At 36.2% G+C, this 17,694-nt stretch overlaps 1 protein-coding gene across 2 annotated transcripts in view; it reads right to left on the bottom strand.

The window, feature by feature from the left end:
* The window catches only part of LOC149786032 (E3 ubiquitin-protein ligase rnf213-alpha-like), a 354,737-nt gene that overhangs the window by 41,852 nt on the left and 295,191 nt on the right, over positions 1-17,694 (bottom strand). The window contains exons 76-79 of one of the 2 annotated variants that reach the window (XM_089976319.1): positions 14,544-14,637; positions 13,420-13,454; positions 6,042-6,139; positions 796-946 (exon numbers count right to left, since the gene is read on the bottom strand). In XM_089976319.1, coding sequence (XP_089832445.1) covers positions 796-946; positions 6,042-6,139; positions 13,420-13,454; positions 14,544-14,637 — 378 coding nt within the window. Of the gene's footprint in view, positions 1-795; positions 947-6,041; positions 6,140-6,178; positions 6,280-13,419; positions 13,455-14,543; positions 14,638-17,694 lie in introns of both variants that reach the window. The other variant, XM_089976318.1, reaches the window with a different exon arrangement.

The raw sequence follows: 17,694 nt of genomic DNA, 5'->3' as shown, positions 1-17,694 counted from the left end.
CTAATGTTATACTGCAAAAAATCATTTCTTTTCTTTTGGTTAGTAACCTTTACCTTTGACCTTTTGACCATGAAATGAAAAGGGTCCTTTCTTACCTCACACTATCCACAAATTTGGTAACTGGAGATGGTGGAGAAGTTGAGTAAGCCTGGAGAAGCCTTGTTCCTTCTGTCATTCATGGTAAACTTGACCTTTGAGCAACTGAACCCAAATTTAATAAGTCCTTCTTTACTCTAAGTATAAGCCATCTGCAAAGTTTGGTAACTACAGATGGCAGAAAACTAAGGTTATTGTATGGGAATCAAGTTGGTAACAGGCAGGCAGATGGGCAGACAGACAACATAATATAATACATAGCCTTACAGTGTTGGAAAACCCTATGGTAACAATGGAACTATATGAAAATATAATATTAATACCTACAAAAAGCAACAATGGTGACTGAAATGCCATCTGTAAAGTGATGCCTAGTTCTTGCCTATGAATAGCAACCAAAACTTAAGTGAGCCCTAGATAGCTTGCCTGATGACATTTTCCCTCAAACAAAATGGCAGATCAGCATCATCTGTACAAAGTGGAAGGGCCTTCATGTCTTTATGCTGTTTGTCAAATTGGGTTGGAACTGGTTTTTTAATTAGTACTTTCTGAGAAGAATCTGAAGATAGCAGTTTTTTGTTGACAGATGCAGGGTTAGTGTACAGTGGATACAGGTTGTTGACAGATGCAGGGTTAGTGTACAGTGGATACAGGTTTATAACAAAAACTAATTTATCCTGATGTGAGGTAAAAACTAACCAGTGAGTTGATGTTGGCTCCAAGCATCATGGTGAGATGTGTCAGAAGACGAACAATACCACAGTAAGCCGGAGTAAGACTTCTCTCTGGACCAATCTGTGTCCTGTTCTCAGCAAGGCCCAGTATGTGTCCCGTTTCTGTACGATCCACACTGCACAATAAAAACCCCAAAACAAACAGTAATTTGAATGATGAACATATTATAATACTTTTAATAAATTAATTTGTTATCTTTTTGGTGGTATTGAGTTTTGTAAAGATTTATTTGATAAAAATAGCTAAATCAAATGACTGCAAAATAAATTTATTATAAAGTGATTTACTTATAAGAGATATAATACATGCACTGTAAGAAAACAAGGGATACACAAGTATATGCATTCATTCTCTCTCTCATTCACTCACTCTATCACTTTCTCTCAAAACAAGCCACTATTCATTATTACCAATATTATACAAGCTCAAAAATGCATAACTACAATAACATTAATACTCATATAAAATACTTGGCTCTCCCTGTGGCAGCTACTCACAGGCTAGAATCTGAATGCACAAGACTATGATGATTCCCAATTGGTGCCACGCATATCCCAGCATTAGTGTATTCTGGGCTGATCCCAGCTTAAGTAGAATCAGTGCTAGGCTAATCCCAGCTCAAGTAAAATCTGTGCTAGGCTGATCCCAGCATTCAAGTGTATTCTGGGCTGATCCCACCTTAAGTAAATATATGCCAGGCTGATCCCAGCATCACAGTATATTCTGGGCTGATCCCAGCACAAGTATAATCAGTGCTAGGCTGATCCCAGCTTTAAAGTGTATTCTGGGCTGACCACAACTTAAGTAGACTGTGCTAGGCTGATTCCAGCTTAAGTAGGCTATGTGCTAGGCTGATCCCAGCATAATGGTGTATTCTGGGCTGATCCCAGCAAAATGGTGTATTCTGGGCTGATCCCATCTTAAATAACTCTATGCTAGGCTGATCCCCACATAAAAGTGTATTCTGGGTTGATTCCTGAGATTAGTGGAATAGAGCTAGGCTAATCCAAGCATGAAGACAGTATTCTTATTTTTTTTCCTGTAAAAGAATTGTATAGAACAGGCATGGCCTTTATGTTATTAGTATAGCATACAAGCATCCTGTTGGGAAAAATGCACCCTAGTCCATGGCAGCCCCATGAGAAAGTACTGAAACAAAGGCACTGACTATATATAAAGAGCACAACCCACCATGTAGACACCATTGGGTGCTGTTGGGGGTGGGTGGGGGGATGGCAGGCAAAACAAATCCATAAAAAAAGTTGGATCCCAGAACTCCAAATCCATTGTCTGTACCTTAAAAAAGCCAAATAAATCACTGATCACATGGTACTCTACATGATCATGTTATGTTACAAACAGATTATTTACTTTGGTTGGCTCTTTGAATTCAGTTGTCAATAATAGCCTCTTGCATAATTCCCTGCCTGCCTCTCAGTTTCAACATATATATACAACACTCCTATATAAGTGTTAGCTAACAACTAAGCCTTATAATTTGACATTACATCAGCTTACCACACCACCAATTTCTCCCTTATTGGTCATTATCGGACAAAGCCATCGCAAAAATGGTAATATGTACCTAAAATAACTCAAGATCATCAAGTTGTGTACAAACTAAAATTAATAAATTATCAAGTAATTGATATTAATTGACAATGAAGACAAAACAGAGTTAAGTGTAGGTCAAAGTGATCTACTTTAGTAAAGTGGTGCCATAACACCATTCTGGAAATAATGCAGTCTCTTTAAGGACTCATTTTTTAAATATTTAAAAATTCATTTCCAGTAACTTAATGATTTAAATAGTTACTTTAATCAAATTGGCATTAGAGTTTGCATATAATTATCCACCATGTTAGTCTGCAATTGTCGGCTATTGCATTTAACTTCAGGCCTTAGCAAAAAGGGGGTATGACGTGTCTGCATGTTGAGATCTGAACCTAAATCACACTCATCACATCAGTTATTTCAAAACCATGCAGTATTTAATCCTCTGTTTGATTTAATACAGCACATGTGTAAATAAATAATTACAAATCTGATTGGTCTGTTAAGACAAGCTATATACCCCTCAAATACACACTACCAGTACCTGTCAAACCCACATATAAAAACATCATTAAGCCTAAAGACATTTTGAAGCCAACCTGTGTAATGCCAATGAACTAGCTTCAAATATGTTATATTTACTGACAAGGAAGATAAACCAACCAGTAAATCAGAAAAAAATTAAAATATCATTACAATCTTGTGATATTTTGAAGCCCACCTGTGGATTACCGCTATAAATCAGCTTTAAATATGCTGTATTTACTGAGAGAGAAGGGGAATCCCATCTGGATTGCCAGTAAACCAGCTTAAAATGTGCTGTATTTACTGACAAGGAAGGGAAAGCCAATGTGTGGACTGCCAGTAAACCAGCTTAAAATGTGCTATATTTACTGACAGGGAAGAGGCAGCATGAATGCTCTTGCTTGCCAATTATATTTTCTAACCTGACATACCTGGCTTGGAAAATTTCCCAACTCTACTGTCGATAAAACAAGAAATAGAACAAGCAGTGATTGGCAGTGAGGTGCCCCTGGCTATGTCATGCCTAATTGCTCACATAACCATGCTGAGTATTATCCATGTGATTATCAAGAAGTCATGGATTAAACATGGTCAGTTTTAGATAATCAGCTACTCTGTGCAGAAACAAAATTGGCAAAAAAAAGACCTACACATGCATGGACAACATCATAACATAATTCCATATGATGGGCATGTATAAAAGGGTTATAAACAAGAGTACTGTAGATGGCCTATTAAAGGCCTGCCCTGTGCTTAATATCTGTTTGTAGAAAAATGACATTTTTTATACAGACAATAATAGTAATAATAATAATGGTCAATTATTCAAAGAATTTGATTTGGCCTCATACAAGCAAGATCATACATATAAACAGTGACCACTATTGGACTAACCAAAACTTCCAAATAAATTTAGTTGAACTCATCCCAAGATTACCTAAGGTTGCAGAGAGAAATATACCAGTTTATTATGCCCTACTTATTTGTGTCATTTCTTTAGTTACTGCCAAGGCACTATTACAAAACAATATTGATACGGTATGACAATCATGTCTAAGATATCAATATATCCTTGTAGCTGTGTATTCAGGAAAGAGAATTATGGAAGAATTAAAATATAATCAATCAAATTATTATTATTTTCTGCGGCAATTTCACTGTCACAATGCTTACAGACTTCAACATTAAAAACTTCACGGCAAATGTCATGTTTTGTATGGTGCAAACACTAAAGTATAAATCACTGCTACATCACTGGTATTAATTCGATGGCTGCAAATGATTAAAGTGAATCTCATGTGAATGAATTTACAGTACTAACAGCAAGGACCTGGGTCTAACTACTGAAGGCTATTTAGAGAATAACACGCTTGACTGTATTTAACCTCTTTGAGTAAGTAAAGTCACTTCATATTAACCATTAATGCATGTCATTCTTATGGATACTAAATGTGTTAAGCTGCATCTGTGAATACCATCTATGTTTGCTTGACATGATGAAGTGTGTTTCACTGCATCTATGAATACCATCTGTGTTTGCTTGACATGAAGTGTGTTTCACTGCATCTATGAATACTATCTGTGTTTGCTTGACATGATGAAATGTGTTTCACTGCATCTGTGAATACCATCTATGTTTGCTTGACATGATGAAGTGTGTTTCACTGCATCTATGAATACCATCTGTGTTTGCTTGACATGAAGAAATGTGTTTCACTGCATCTATGAATACCATCTGTGTCTGCTTGACATGATGAAATGTGTTTCACTGCATCTATGAATACCATCTGTGTTTGCTTGACATGATGAAGTGTGTTTCGCTGCATCTATGAATACCATTTGTGTTTGCTTGACATGAAGAAATGTGTTAAAATGCATCTATGAATACCATCTGTGTTTGCTTGACATGATGAAGTGTGCTTCACTGCATCTATGAATACCATCTATGTTTGCTTGACATGACGAAGTGTTTCACTGCATCTATGAATACCATCTGTGTTTGCTTGACATGATGAAATGTGTTTCACTGCATCTATGAATACCGTCTGTGTTTGCTTGACATGATGAAGTGTGTTTCACTGCATCTATGAATACCATCTGTGTTTGCTTGACATGATGAAATGTGTTTCACTGCATCTATGAATACCATCTGTGTTTGCTTGACATGATGAAATGTGTTTCGCTGCATCTATGAATACCATCTGTGTTTGCTTGACATGAAGAAATGTGTTAAAATGCATCTATGAATACCATCTGTGTTTGCTTGACATGATGAAGTGTGTTTCACTGCATCTACGAATACCATCTGTGTTTGCTTGACATGATGAAATGTGTTTCACTGCATCTATAAATACCATCTGTGTTTGCTTGACATGATGAAGTGTGTTTCACTGCATCTACGAATACCATCTGTGTTTGCTTGACATGAAGAAGTGTGTTTCACTGTATCTATGAATACCATCTGTGTTTGTTTGACATGATGAAGTCAGTTTCACTGCATCTATGAATACCATCTGTGTTTGCTTGACATGATGAAATGTGTTTCACTGCATCTACGAATACCATCTATGTTTGCTTGACATGAAGAAGTGTGTTTCACTGCATCTATGAATACCATCTGTGTTTGCTTGACATGATGAAGTGTGTTTCACTGCATCTATGAATACCATCTGTGTTTGTCTGACATGAAGAAATTGTGTTAAACTGCCTCTGTGAATACCATCTGTGTTTGCTTGACATGATGAAATGTGTTTCACTGCATCTATGAATACCATCTATATTTGCTTGATATGAAATATGCAGACTCGGCAAAACTTCAAGCTGTAAACTGCATGGGAATGTAGAACTCCAAATCAGTAACCTTTTCTGAAAATAAACTTGCACTTTGTTCCAAACTGAAGCAAAGAATATTACTGTAATTCTCTTTTGCCTCTAAAGCCCTACAAAGGTTGATTACATAGCTCTTACGAATATTTTCATTGGTTAACACATGAAAAAGACTTCTGAGTTGGAATTCTTGATCATATAGGAAGCTGACTGTTGGTAAAACGCAGTGCATAAGACAAAGGTATTTGCAAAAGGAGGGGGAAAATGAGCCTCCGAAAAAAAAACATTATTTCATCTTGTTTTACCCTGGGTCAGGTGCATTTCCTGGGCGTGGTATGTGTCCTTGACCTCCAATCTCCAAACCACATTTTGGACATTTACCTATAGAACCTGGGCGGCCACACTGTAAAAACAAATACAAAAATGATTAATGAAAATTTACCCTCCTTGGTCCTGAATATTTCCTGGTCTTAGTTGGTAGTGCTGACCACCAATTGCTGCGCCACATGCTTTGCAGACCCCTTCTGTAGCAGGACGACCACACTGTAATTATACAGAAAATACCCTAAATATTATTTTATAACACTATAATTATTGCAGTAGTCATTCCATGCATAAAAGATTTTTATTTCATGTACACAAGGTTTTAATTCCATACTCACATGGTTTTTCTTCCATGTATACAAGGTTTTCATTCCATGCACATAAGGCCTTATTCCGTGTATAGAAGATTTTTACAAAATTCTATTTTCATTTTTTTTTCTGTACTATAACCATTATGCCATGCTTTTTAACCATGAACAGATAAATCAGGATCAGATTTATTTAAAGTTGAAGAACTACCTGTAACAAAAGCCCCATGTAGATCCAAGATCCCTTATAAAAATGACATCTGCCTAACAGACAAATGCATGAGCAATAAATATGAATTAGTAGAAAACCAATTTTTTCAAGTAAAAATATGTTTCTTCAATAACACTTACCCAATAACAATGCTTAGGAGAAATACTACTACCTCACTAATCCAGCCCTCCCAGATTAAAACCTTTTAGCAAAAAGGCTAAAAGTTATCTGCCCACCTAGGTGGCAGTCAGAATGATCTCCAATTGATACCAGGAAATCATTAGTTACTAATGGAGTGGAAGGCATGCTCACTATATTGGTGTAACTGCTGGAAGGCTGGGAAGGTGTATGTATATTATAACTGGGTAAGTATTATCAAATAAACATATTTTACTAGAAAAAATTGTTTCTTTCTTCAAATATGTTCTCTTATCATAATACTTTAGAAGAATAGATAAGAGATGGAAGGAAATACATCCCGTTACCCCAGAGAGACAATCTCTGGTCAGTTAAGTAACACAAGATGGCTTCAAGATAAACCCAACTAAAAAATAGACTTCATATATTAGAGAGCAGCTTTGAAAGGAAAACATTTTTCCTCAAGCAAATCCAGCAGAAGTTCCTTATAAAGCAGAACAAACCAGGAAAGTAACCTTTTGTGCCTTGGCTACAGGTCTCACCAGATTGAGTTGAGCCTTTTAGGATGAAAGATCTCTGAGTTAAAACTGGGGAAGTGTACTCAGATCTCCATCCCATGGCACAGATAATAAGTTAGAAAAAGTTTTGCTCATATCCAATATTTGTAGTCACTGTCCTAACTTTGTGAGCCGAGATGCCATTAGCAAATATATTGGTGTGGGGTTATTTCTGATATGCAGAAGAAATAGCCCACTTTATCCAGTGTCTCTGTTGTGATGTCATCTTTTCTCTCTTTAAGAGCAAGAGTGTGTGTGTTTTGAATTTTTGATGTAGCTTTGACAATTTGAGTCATATCACTATGATGTCTGCAGTGTGGCAGTTTATATGTTTAAAGTGATGTCCAGCACTGAGGCATCCTGATGCAGACATGTGGCATTAAGTCCCACCCATTTTGAGGGCAAGGAGTGTGATCTCCCTTGACACATTGGCTTGGTCATCCTTAAGTAACAAATCTGAGTTCACACTGGGTCCAGTAGATGACCAAGAGAAGAAGTGTCCAGAGTAGACAGGAATTATTACCAGAGTCTGATTACCATTACACAGTGACCTGTTCTTGGCATTCAAAGCAGGGGGGTATCATAAGTGATGCTGACCCATTTTATTGGATCCAAAATGAGCAGAAAATAGGTCTTTGGCTTATCTAATATCCTCTTCCAAGAGTGAGTATGGAACACTAAGTTTTAATTGTGATTGGTGCTAATTGTTTCTTATCAAAGATTCATAAGAAGTTGACGTATGGATGCTTGCTTTATATAGAGCATTCTTGTGTGCACCAATGTGGGAAAATATTCCATTCCATTCATATGCCTTTAAGGTTTAACAGCCATCTCGGTCGAGAGATTTTCCACCACTTTTATGTCAGAACTGTTTGTTCCTAATGGAGTATTTTAACAAGATCCAAATGTGCCAGTTCTGGAACTCTGGTTTGGGATGAACAACCTGCTGTTGTGGTTGCTTAAAGCAGATGACAGAATACCTCAATTTTCTGGCAATTCTGTTGTAAGATTGATGAGTCTGATCCAAGATTTCCCATTTTAGTGGAGTACTTAGGATAAAGAGAAACTCCGTTTTTTTGCTTCATGTATCACCTTTGGAACCTTAGGTGTTAGAGGAGAAGTGCTTACATTTGGCCATTTCAGTCTATAGAAAGAGCATCGATTATCCAGGTCTTCTGGATCTAGGACTGATGAGACAAAGGTTGGGAAAATCCCAAACAAATATACAAAGGTCTGGGGACATGGTACTGTCATGCCTTTTGAGACATCACCATAGTAGAATTATAAGAAATAATAACTCCATTCCCATGAAGGTTTTCCAGCCACCAATGACAAGCTTTCAGAACAGTTTTCAACTCGATAATGTTGATATGTAAAAAATGATCGGGGGTGGGGGGACACACTCCAATGACATCTTGAAATGGTAGGAGATTCGCTTCCCCAAATCCTCTGTGTTTGTGTCTATAGAAAGTCAGATGAGGTTTCCATGCCTGCCAGATGGAATCTCATATTGTGCAGGATGTGAAAGTTGGTCCAATGGCCAAAGGTTCAGCCTCCATTTGCCCAAGAAGGCGACGTAGGACTAAGACATCTGCTGCAGCACTGAGCAAAACTGAGCAGCACTGAGTTCTCCAGATGATTGATTGTTCCATACAGGCACGGGATCCACCATTGTATTTATTCATTTCTCATTCCAGGGGAAGTCATACCTTGCTAACTTGAATGCTGAGTTTCAGACATAAATGACCAACATTTTGAAATTGTACAAGGTCAAAGATGTCCTTGTTGACAACAAGACTGAGAAAGAGGTAGTTAACAAGTGATATCAAGTACTGTTCCAAGATATAGCTTGCCTGCTGATTTGTAGGCTGTATTTCTTTGTAGGCAAATCATAGGACTTCAGGAAGCCATGAGAGTGGGAAACATGAAGTTATGCCTCATGTCCACACTGATTGCATAGTTGACTGAATGTACTTAGGTTGATGACAAAGTGCATATTGCCATGTCTGTAGCTGAAGAAAGTTTGGGCAAAGGAGGAGATGTAGTGAACATGATACCAAGTCCACTGAAAACCACTTGTCAGGTCCACATGTTGTCGTGGCAAATATTCTCCATTTGGCAGCAAAAAACTTGAGTCTCCCCCCACCAGATCTGTAATAAGGGGGGCGTGAAAGTCATATTATTGGATATAGGGAGGGTCTCATGGAAAGAAACATTGGTGAACATTGTTAGCTCATTATACAAGACAATAACAGACAGGACAATGTTGGTGGTATACCCGGCACTAACAATGTAAAGAAACTGTGTAACCTACAACCATTTTTTTGATGATATTGTGTCCCCTTTTAGTTTTCTGTCCATGCATATATAAGGTGGTGGGAGTGCTGAGGGTTGGGATCGACAGTGTGTGTGTATGTGCATGTGATTTGGAATTTTAACCTAGTTTTAACAATTTTTCCGTCATATCATTATAATGTCTGCAGTGTGGCAGTTCAAAGTGATGTCTAGCACTGGGGCATAATGCCACAGACATGTAGCATTATGTCCCACCCCATCACATTATCCTGACACCAGGCCAACCAGTCCTAACACTAACCTCTTAATGCTGAGCACCTAGCGAAGCAGCTGTTTGTACCATTTTTTATAAGTCATTGGTATGACTCGGCAGGGGTTTGAACCTGTGACCTTCCACATCCAAGGCGGACACTATAACCTCTAAGCCACTGAAGCGGTCACATGCTATTGGTGAACTCTACCACAATTAAGCAACATGTCCTTTACATTTTGATTATAATCATTCATTCGTCGATGATACACAAAGTAAACTGGGATCAGCCTAGGATAATTCTGCTTAATCTGGGATCAACCCAGATATGCTTGGATCAGCCGTGCACTGATTCAATTTAATCTGGGATCACCCTGATATATACTCCAATAGAAAATGTGGGAGAGTGAAAAAAAAGATTTGCATTTTAGTGTTTCTTTTCTTAAAAGACATGTATTAAACATTCCTTATTGCAAGTCTATATACTGTTGTGTATAAATATCTACTACTGATGTTTATGCAAAAAAAATTCTCATAATGAAAGTTACATTTGTTTTCAGAGTAAAATACAGCACTTAATCAAAGTTAGCTATAAAACACATGCCAACTCTGCTTTATCTACGTTTTGTTGGTAAAAAGTTTCAGTTCAGTTTACAGAGTACAGACTGCCAGACTGTTCATGGAGAAGTAATACAGTGCTCCCCCTCTTACACGTTCACCCCTTCTGCACCAGGAAAGTGACCTTATAAGATGAGTGGCCTTTCCAGAGGGGGACTCAATTTTTTGTGAGAATTATATGTAATGTACGTAGCAAGAAAGCTACATACTTCAAAACCTTTAATATCTTTGCTTAAAAGTAACATTAATTATTAAAAGGTTCTTATTGTATTAAGAATAGACTTATTTCAACTGAATATACATTAATAGTTCTTATTCTTGATGTAAGCGTGATATGCGAGTGGGTACTGTTGTCATGCACATTGCAAAACCATTCAAAAACGTCATTTAAATCTTGGTATATACATGTACATAATTCTCTTTCCATTTGCTCATTTTCCCACTGGTGCTGAATAATCTTATCGGTTATGACATTGTTTATTCAAGTCTTTTCAGCATAAAATTGTTCTATTTGAGTCTTTTCTATATAAAATTATTTGGTAAGTTCCCCCTCACCACTCCACCCAATGTAGTCAAGTAGAATAACTGACTTTCTTCTAAAATAATGTCTCCGTTTACGTGATGACATGTTAATGTTTGGTAATGATTTATTCAGATTTTGCTAACTGTATGCAATTTAATTATGCAGACAAAACATTTGTAAAGTGGATGAAATGACTTCTTTGTAAAAGAAGCAATAAATATATTGTCAATTGATTTTTCGGTCTTTGTCTGGTACCGTTTTGTTCAAGTTTAAATTCTATGTGTGTGTAAATCCATAAAATCTATTTCGCTCCATGTCAGAAACTGGTGGTAGATACTGGTGAAAAAGTTGGACTTAGTTTTTTGACACTCCACCATGTTATGATCTTGACAGTTATATCCGGTTGTAATCATCAAAGATTAGAACTTGAGAGATGTGTGAAGCCCAAAACTCTATCATAACATTGTTGAGCCCATTTCCTGTAAAAGACATTTTTTTATATAGATAATGATATAATATTAATCTTAGTGTTATATGTACTTCAGTCAAGACTTCTTTCAGCAATGGATCCTGACATTGGGAGACATGTATCGATGGTAGAGATAACCTGATTACTTACCTTACGTCACGATATGAATTAATTATTGGTTCTGGACACATTTGAACAAAAAAGTGGCCGCTTGTGAGGGGAACATTTTACATTTTTGTACTAATATGCTGGCCGCTGGTCACGTTAGAGGTGTGGCCATTCTTGAGGGTACTTTTGAACACAAACTCGTTGGTGCCAAGGGATTCTGGCTGTAAGAAGCGGGTGGCTGCTGGTCGGGGGGGGGGGGCTGTTCAAGAGGGGGACTACTGTACTGAAATCAGTCGTAATGAGTTCAGATGACAGAGTACAGACTACTCATTGTGTACATAGAACTAACACCAAAATCAGGCCGAATGAGTTCAGATTACAGAATATAGCCAGTTCATAGTGTACATAGAGAATACTGAAGTTAGGCTGATTGAGTTCAGATTCAAGGAGATACAAATGTGTAATACATGAGACAAAATGTGTAAAAAATCTGATCTGACAATATGTTGGAGAGAGTGATGGGTAAACAGACAGACAAACCCAATATACCAAAATACCAAAACTCTGAACTATGATCATGCATTGAAGTGACAAGTTCATCTATGTCACCTTGTGGTATTTCATACATCAAAGTAACCAGGTCACTGTTACAAGAGTTAGATCATCATTTCATTTCATTCCTTTTATTTTTACCTTTTCATGTTCTGTAACAAGATTATTTTTGGGATGGGCAACTATAGGTAGGAGACCACAAATCTGAGATCATCTTTCAAATGACTCCCTATCATGACCAATTTAAATATGGCTTTCTTCTGCAAATCCTTTGATTAAAAATAAAAAGTAGTACAAAAAATGATTCATCAAAAATGGAGGTCATTTCATGTTTCATGCCCTATAAAATGTACAAATAACCAGCTTTCACTTCAACTGGAATGGGAGACACTTACTGCTAAAATGACACTGAAATATAAAACACTCTTGAAAATTATATTGTATTGAAATTAAGCCCATGAAATCTTACCATAAAAATAAAATAAGGGAAGGTTTACATCTGAGTCTATAGCATAAAGAGCTAGAACTGGCATCATGCCAGACACTCCATTTATCTCAGTCAAACTGGCATCATGCCAGACACTCCATTTATCTCAGTCAAACTGGCATCATGCCAGACACTCCATTTATCTCAGTCAAACTGGCATCATGCCAGACACTCCATTTATCTGTCAAACTGGTATCATGCCAGACACTCCATTTATCTCAGTCAAACTGGAATCATGCCAGACACTCCATTTATCTCAGTCAAACTGGAATCATGCCACACTCCATTTATCTCAGTCAAACTGGTATCATGCCAGATACACCATTTATCTCAGTCAATTTTTAATATGCTGGCTAGAGCAGTGGTACAGTATTTATTTCTCTAAATCACAGGTCCTATGGTTGGTTCCATCTGTAGTAATTTCTTAGTGGCAGTAAATACTCATTCAAGGTCATATGTTTTCCCTGGTTCTAAGTGTCCTAAATCTAGAAGACCAAAGCAGGCTATCATGTTTTGAGAGAGACAGCAGACACTGTAAAATTTCTTTCTCAAAAATTGTCAGACATATTCTATAAAATAAAATAATGCTTTTGCTTTTTAATGGATCTGATATTGCTATGAAATGTTCTGGGTGGAGAAAAAAACTGGAAATTTGTGGAAAATCATGAAGGTTTGAATGTTAACTACTCTGAATTTGCACATGACTGAATTGGAGCTTGAACCCAGTACTGTAGAGTTGCACAATCAGAATGTTACCACTACTCTGGCTTATAATTGTCTGACCTTATGTTAGACTGAAAATAAATAAAACAATGTTTTACTAAATTTAACTAAAATACTTACATCTCCAATTACATATGGGTGGCCATTGGGACAACCTAAAACATGAACAAAAAATATAAGTTAATAGACAAACAACATAATAGTATTAATTAGTATATTGGTGTAATCATAAATGCTGACATCATTAACATATTATGCTATAATTTTTGAAACAGTTCTCTAAGTATGGCTGGCCACTTAAAACAAACAAATCATAATTAAATATTATTCATTAGCATACTGGTGTAATCCATAAATTGTTGACAAACTTGACATAATATGCTATAATTTATTCTTTCAACAGTTTCTAAACTCCACAAAATGTGGCAAGATCATGAAAATGGGAAACCAGAAATGTGTTCAAAGAACATGGATGCCCTACCACATCACTTGAATAGTGACACAAACAGAGAACTTAATCAAAATGGGGTAGACAGATGAATGGATGGATAGACAGACAGATAAATATAATACTATATTCCCTACAACTGTCATGGTTATACATAACAATGCAGTGTAACCTTCATATTTTTTCTGCTCTTGAGTTAAGGGTAAAAGGACACAAAGTAAAATTTGGTGCCTTAAATATGATAAATTGCTCAAAAATCCATTATCTAACACTAAAAGTAGGCAATATTAATCAAGACTCTCTTCCTCTGCTTGCACAAAAGAGGACTTGTATCATACAGGCTTGGGAACAAGCCTGACACCCTCCTCCTCCCACATGTTATAAAATACAACTAATCAAGGAAGCCAAGGTTGCTCACTAGAAAGCATACCGGACTCGTGACTAAAGGTGTAGGTTCAAATCCTACTATCAGATCAACTTGGGCAGATTACTGTACTACACCTATGGGCACAGCACTTTATTCCAATTGCCTTAGTGCTATTAACAACCTTGTTGTATTACTATCTTATGAAATGCCAATGAAATCAAAGCAAACAAATACATTTCTTCATCTGCTGCCTGCTAATGCAACTATTTAATTTATATATACAATATAATAATAAAAACTAAGATACTGTATATAAATTCTCAGAGCAAGCTATTGCTGTTTCTAGGTTGATTCCTCTATGTCTTCAGTTACATAAAAACACAAACAATCATTATTTTATGAATAATTTATTAATATAAGACAACTTACGATAGAAGACTGGGTTATCTCCCTGTCTGTGAGCCAGTAGCACTGCTCTAATTTCTTCAACATCGTCCTGAGGCATTGTTGGTAAGAAGGCAGCCTGGAATACATTTATGATATTGGTATAGTCACATAGACATAATATGCATTTCTATCTTAAAATTCAATGCAGTCTGATTATAGTAGTTCAAGGCCTATAATTCTAATCAATGATAATGTAAAAACGTTAATAATAAATTTTACTTTGGTTATATCCAAATAAATCTGCATCTAAAATTTTCTTGAAATCTAATAAGACGATGACTTTGGTCATTGATATTATCAATTTATATTGATGATACTGTCATTGATATACAACACAGTATGCTGATATTTTTTCATCATTAACTGTACAGAACTTAACCCTGGCTCCTGGTCGTATAAGTAAAGTCCTACATAAAATCAATTTGCAGGTGAGTACATCTTGACTCAAACAAATCTGATTCAATGACAAAGTCCAGAAAATCATATAAGGAACATCCCCAACATTTATTGATTGATTCAAGTATGAATCTCATTGTTTTGTCAAGCATTTATTACATAAATGATAGTTAACTCTGGTTCTTAACTGAGGCATCAAATAAAGAAGCAGGAAATTTGGAAATGAAATAATTTCATATTTTACAATCACACAGAAAGTATAAGTCTGATATAATCTAGTAGGAAAATTATTACTATTTGTTGTCTTAATTAAGGTATCAAATAATGAAACAGGAGATAAAGAAATTATCACTATTTCAAACTGTGAAGAAAGGCTTTTGATCATCTCACTTTGAATGGGTAATTCTTTTGTCAATTTGTTTACTTTTTTCATTGATCTGCCCTTATTTGTCTTCTTTATCTGTGACAGAATATAATGACTAATGCATATAAACTCTTAGTGTAATTACAATATCTACTGCTGGTCATTAACAACTGGACAATGACCAATACCATTAATGAGTGCTCTTTTTTAAGACAGTCACTGTAGTAAAGCATCCAATGCATTTTAAAATGAGTTTGAAAGCCATTTGATGTTTTCTTTTCCAGAAACAAATTAGATCTTAGTAGCAAAAAGTGAAGAGCAATAGACCATTGATCAACTGGTTTCTTTTAATATTCAGTATAGAAATATAAAAATAAAATACAAAATGGTGATTTTGACTTTGTGAATTTGATTCTTGTGTAATATCTTTTGAGTGCTTGTACAGTTTTTTCATGGGTATGTCATCATTACAAAGTTCTTGGGTTCAGTCGAATATCATTAACGACTACTCTTTACTAAGGCCATCACTGTCACAAACTGTTTGAAACAACCAGAATACAGCTCACATATTTTAAAACAAGAGTTGTAACCTCATCTGCATACCTGCCAAAACACACCATGTCACACAAAAAATTCAATTTGGACACACACACCCGAAACAGTCATGTTTAAAAAAAACCCATGATTTTCAGGACTCTTTGCCTCAAAAAGTTTCTCAACAACAATAAAAAAATATTTATTGACCACTGTGATATATGCATGTAAAATGTTGTATAATAGTAAACAGTCGTGCTCAAAGCTCAGCTAAATCTATCTTTAGTGCATACTCCTATTAGAAGGCAATTAAAAGTTAGGGCAGTCAGAGATAAATAACCACCTTTCAGACATTACTTAACTGACTGAAAAAAGCTAGGGTGATGTGTCATGTCAAATTCTGCTGTGGGAGAGTCCACTTAGCTAATCTGCATAGGTAAAGTAAACAAAGTAGAACAATCCAATTCATCAGAATGGTACAACAAAGAGACATGATGAAGTTTGTCATCAGTGGCAATGTTTCTTTGAAGTCAAATTTTTACTTCAGGCAAACCATGATTATTTCAGTTGTCTGAATAGTGTTAAGAGTGATTCATTTTTGAAGACTGATTCTGGAAACAATACCTTATCAGCAAAGCCCAGCAAAAATAAATTTCAAAACTCCAGGCTGACAGAATTTTACTTTGTCCAGCACAGCAGCAAGGGGAATATTTAATTCTTAACACATACTCAAACATCAAAAATGAGCATGAAGTAGACCTATACAATATACATTGAAATAGGTTCTGACCAAGATTCACTCACAGAATCCATCAGGGAGATTAGGACAACAGTACCATCTAGTCTACAGTGAGTGCTGTTGTTGTTGTTGCTGTGGGGTTTAATGCCATTTTTCAGCACACGATAGGCTATACATGGCGGCCAGTATTAATGGTGGAGGAAGAACCTGGAAAAACCCTGGAAAGAACCACCAACCCATGAGAAGCTACTAGCAAGCTTTCTCACATACCCACATTGGCTGAATTCAAGACTCGAACTGATGCAGATAGAGGTGAGATGGCAGTGATCCATAACGGAGACCGCTTTAGATCACTTGGCCACTTGGGGTCCCTATAGTGAGTGCAAAGATGAACACAAATGACATTTGCTTTACTTTCAAAGCCCCTACTGAACTACTGAAAGCAGCAAAGACTACACCAAATTAAGTATATATTTTGCCATCCAATGGATTTTAAAGACAGAAACTTAATATATGTTGTTATTTAACATCAGCGTGGTTGTGATTATGCGAGTATTTTAACATGTGTATGGTGTTGATATTTGAAAATGCTAAGTCTACCGACTAATCTTTCTTGAATGGAATATAGTAGTGTCCTTGTACATGAGAAAGATTAAAATTGTCAGGAAAATTAAAATATAGATTTCACTCACCCTGTAACCTCTCTTTTTCTATCTTCAAAGGCAATGTATAAATACTGATCTGAATACAAACAATCTTACAGACACAATGCCATTTCATCTCTCTCACACATCCAGATGTATTCATTAAACATGTCTTTCTGAGTTTATTTTTTATTGTAATTTGATGATGTTGCTGTTGGTGTAAGACACATAATACATGTACAGACCATCTTAATCAAAACACACCATAGCAGCTTCAAAGAAGTACGTTCTGAATACGCATGATCTTGCAAACTGAGGCAACATTATCATTTTAGTCATCTCTCGTCTCCCTCTCTCTTGTTAACTACCAGCAACAAAATTCTTTTTGAGTACTTTTATTTTTATTTTATGTTTGGATTCTTGAGCTGAGAGCAGATTGAGAGACAAATTTTATGT

The sequence above is a fragment of the Sinohyriopsis cumingii genome, chromosome 12, assembly GCF_028554795.1.
Source record: "Sinohyriopsis cumingii isolate HCF-2022 chromosome 12, ASM2855479v2, whole genome shotgun sequence".
NCBI lineage: Eukaryota > Metazoa > Mollusca > Bivalvia > Unionida > Unionidae > Sinohyriopsis > Sinohyriopsis cumingii.
This window is presented reverse-complemented; position numbering and strand designations above follow the sequence as displayed.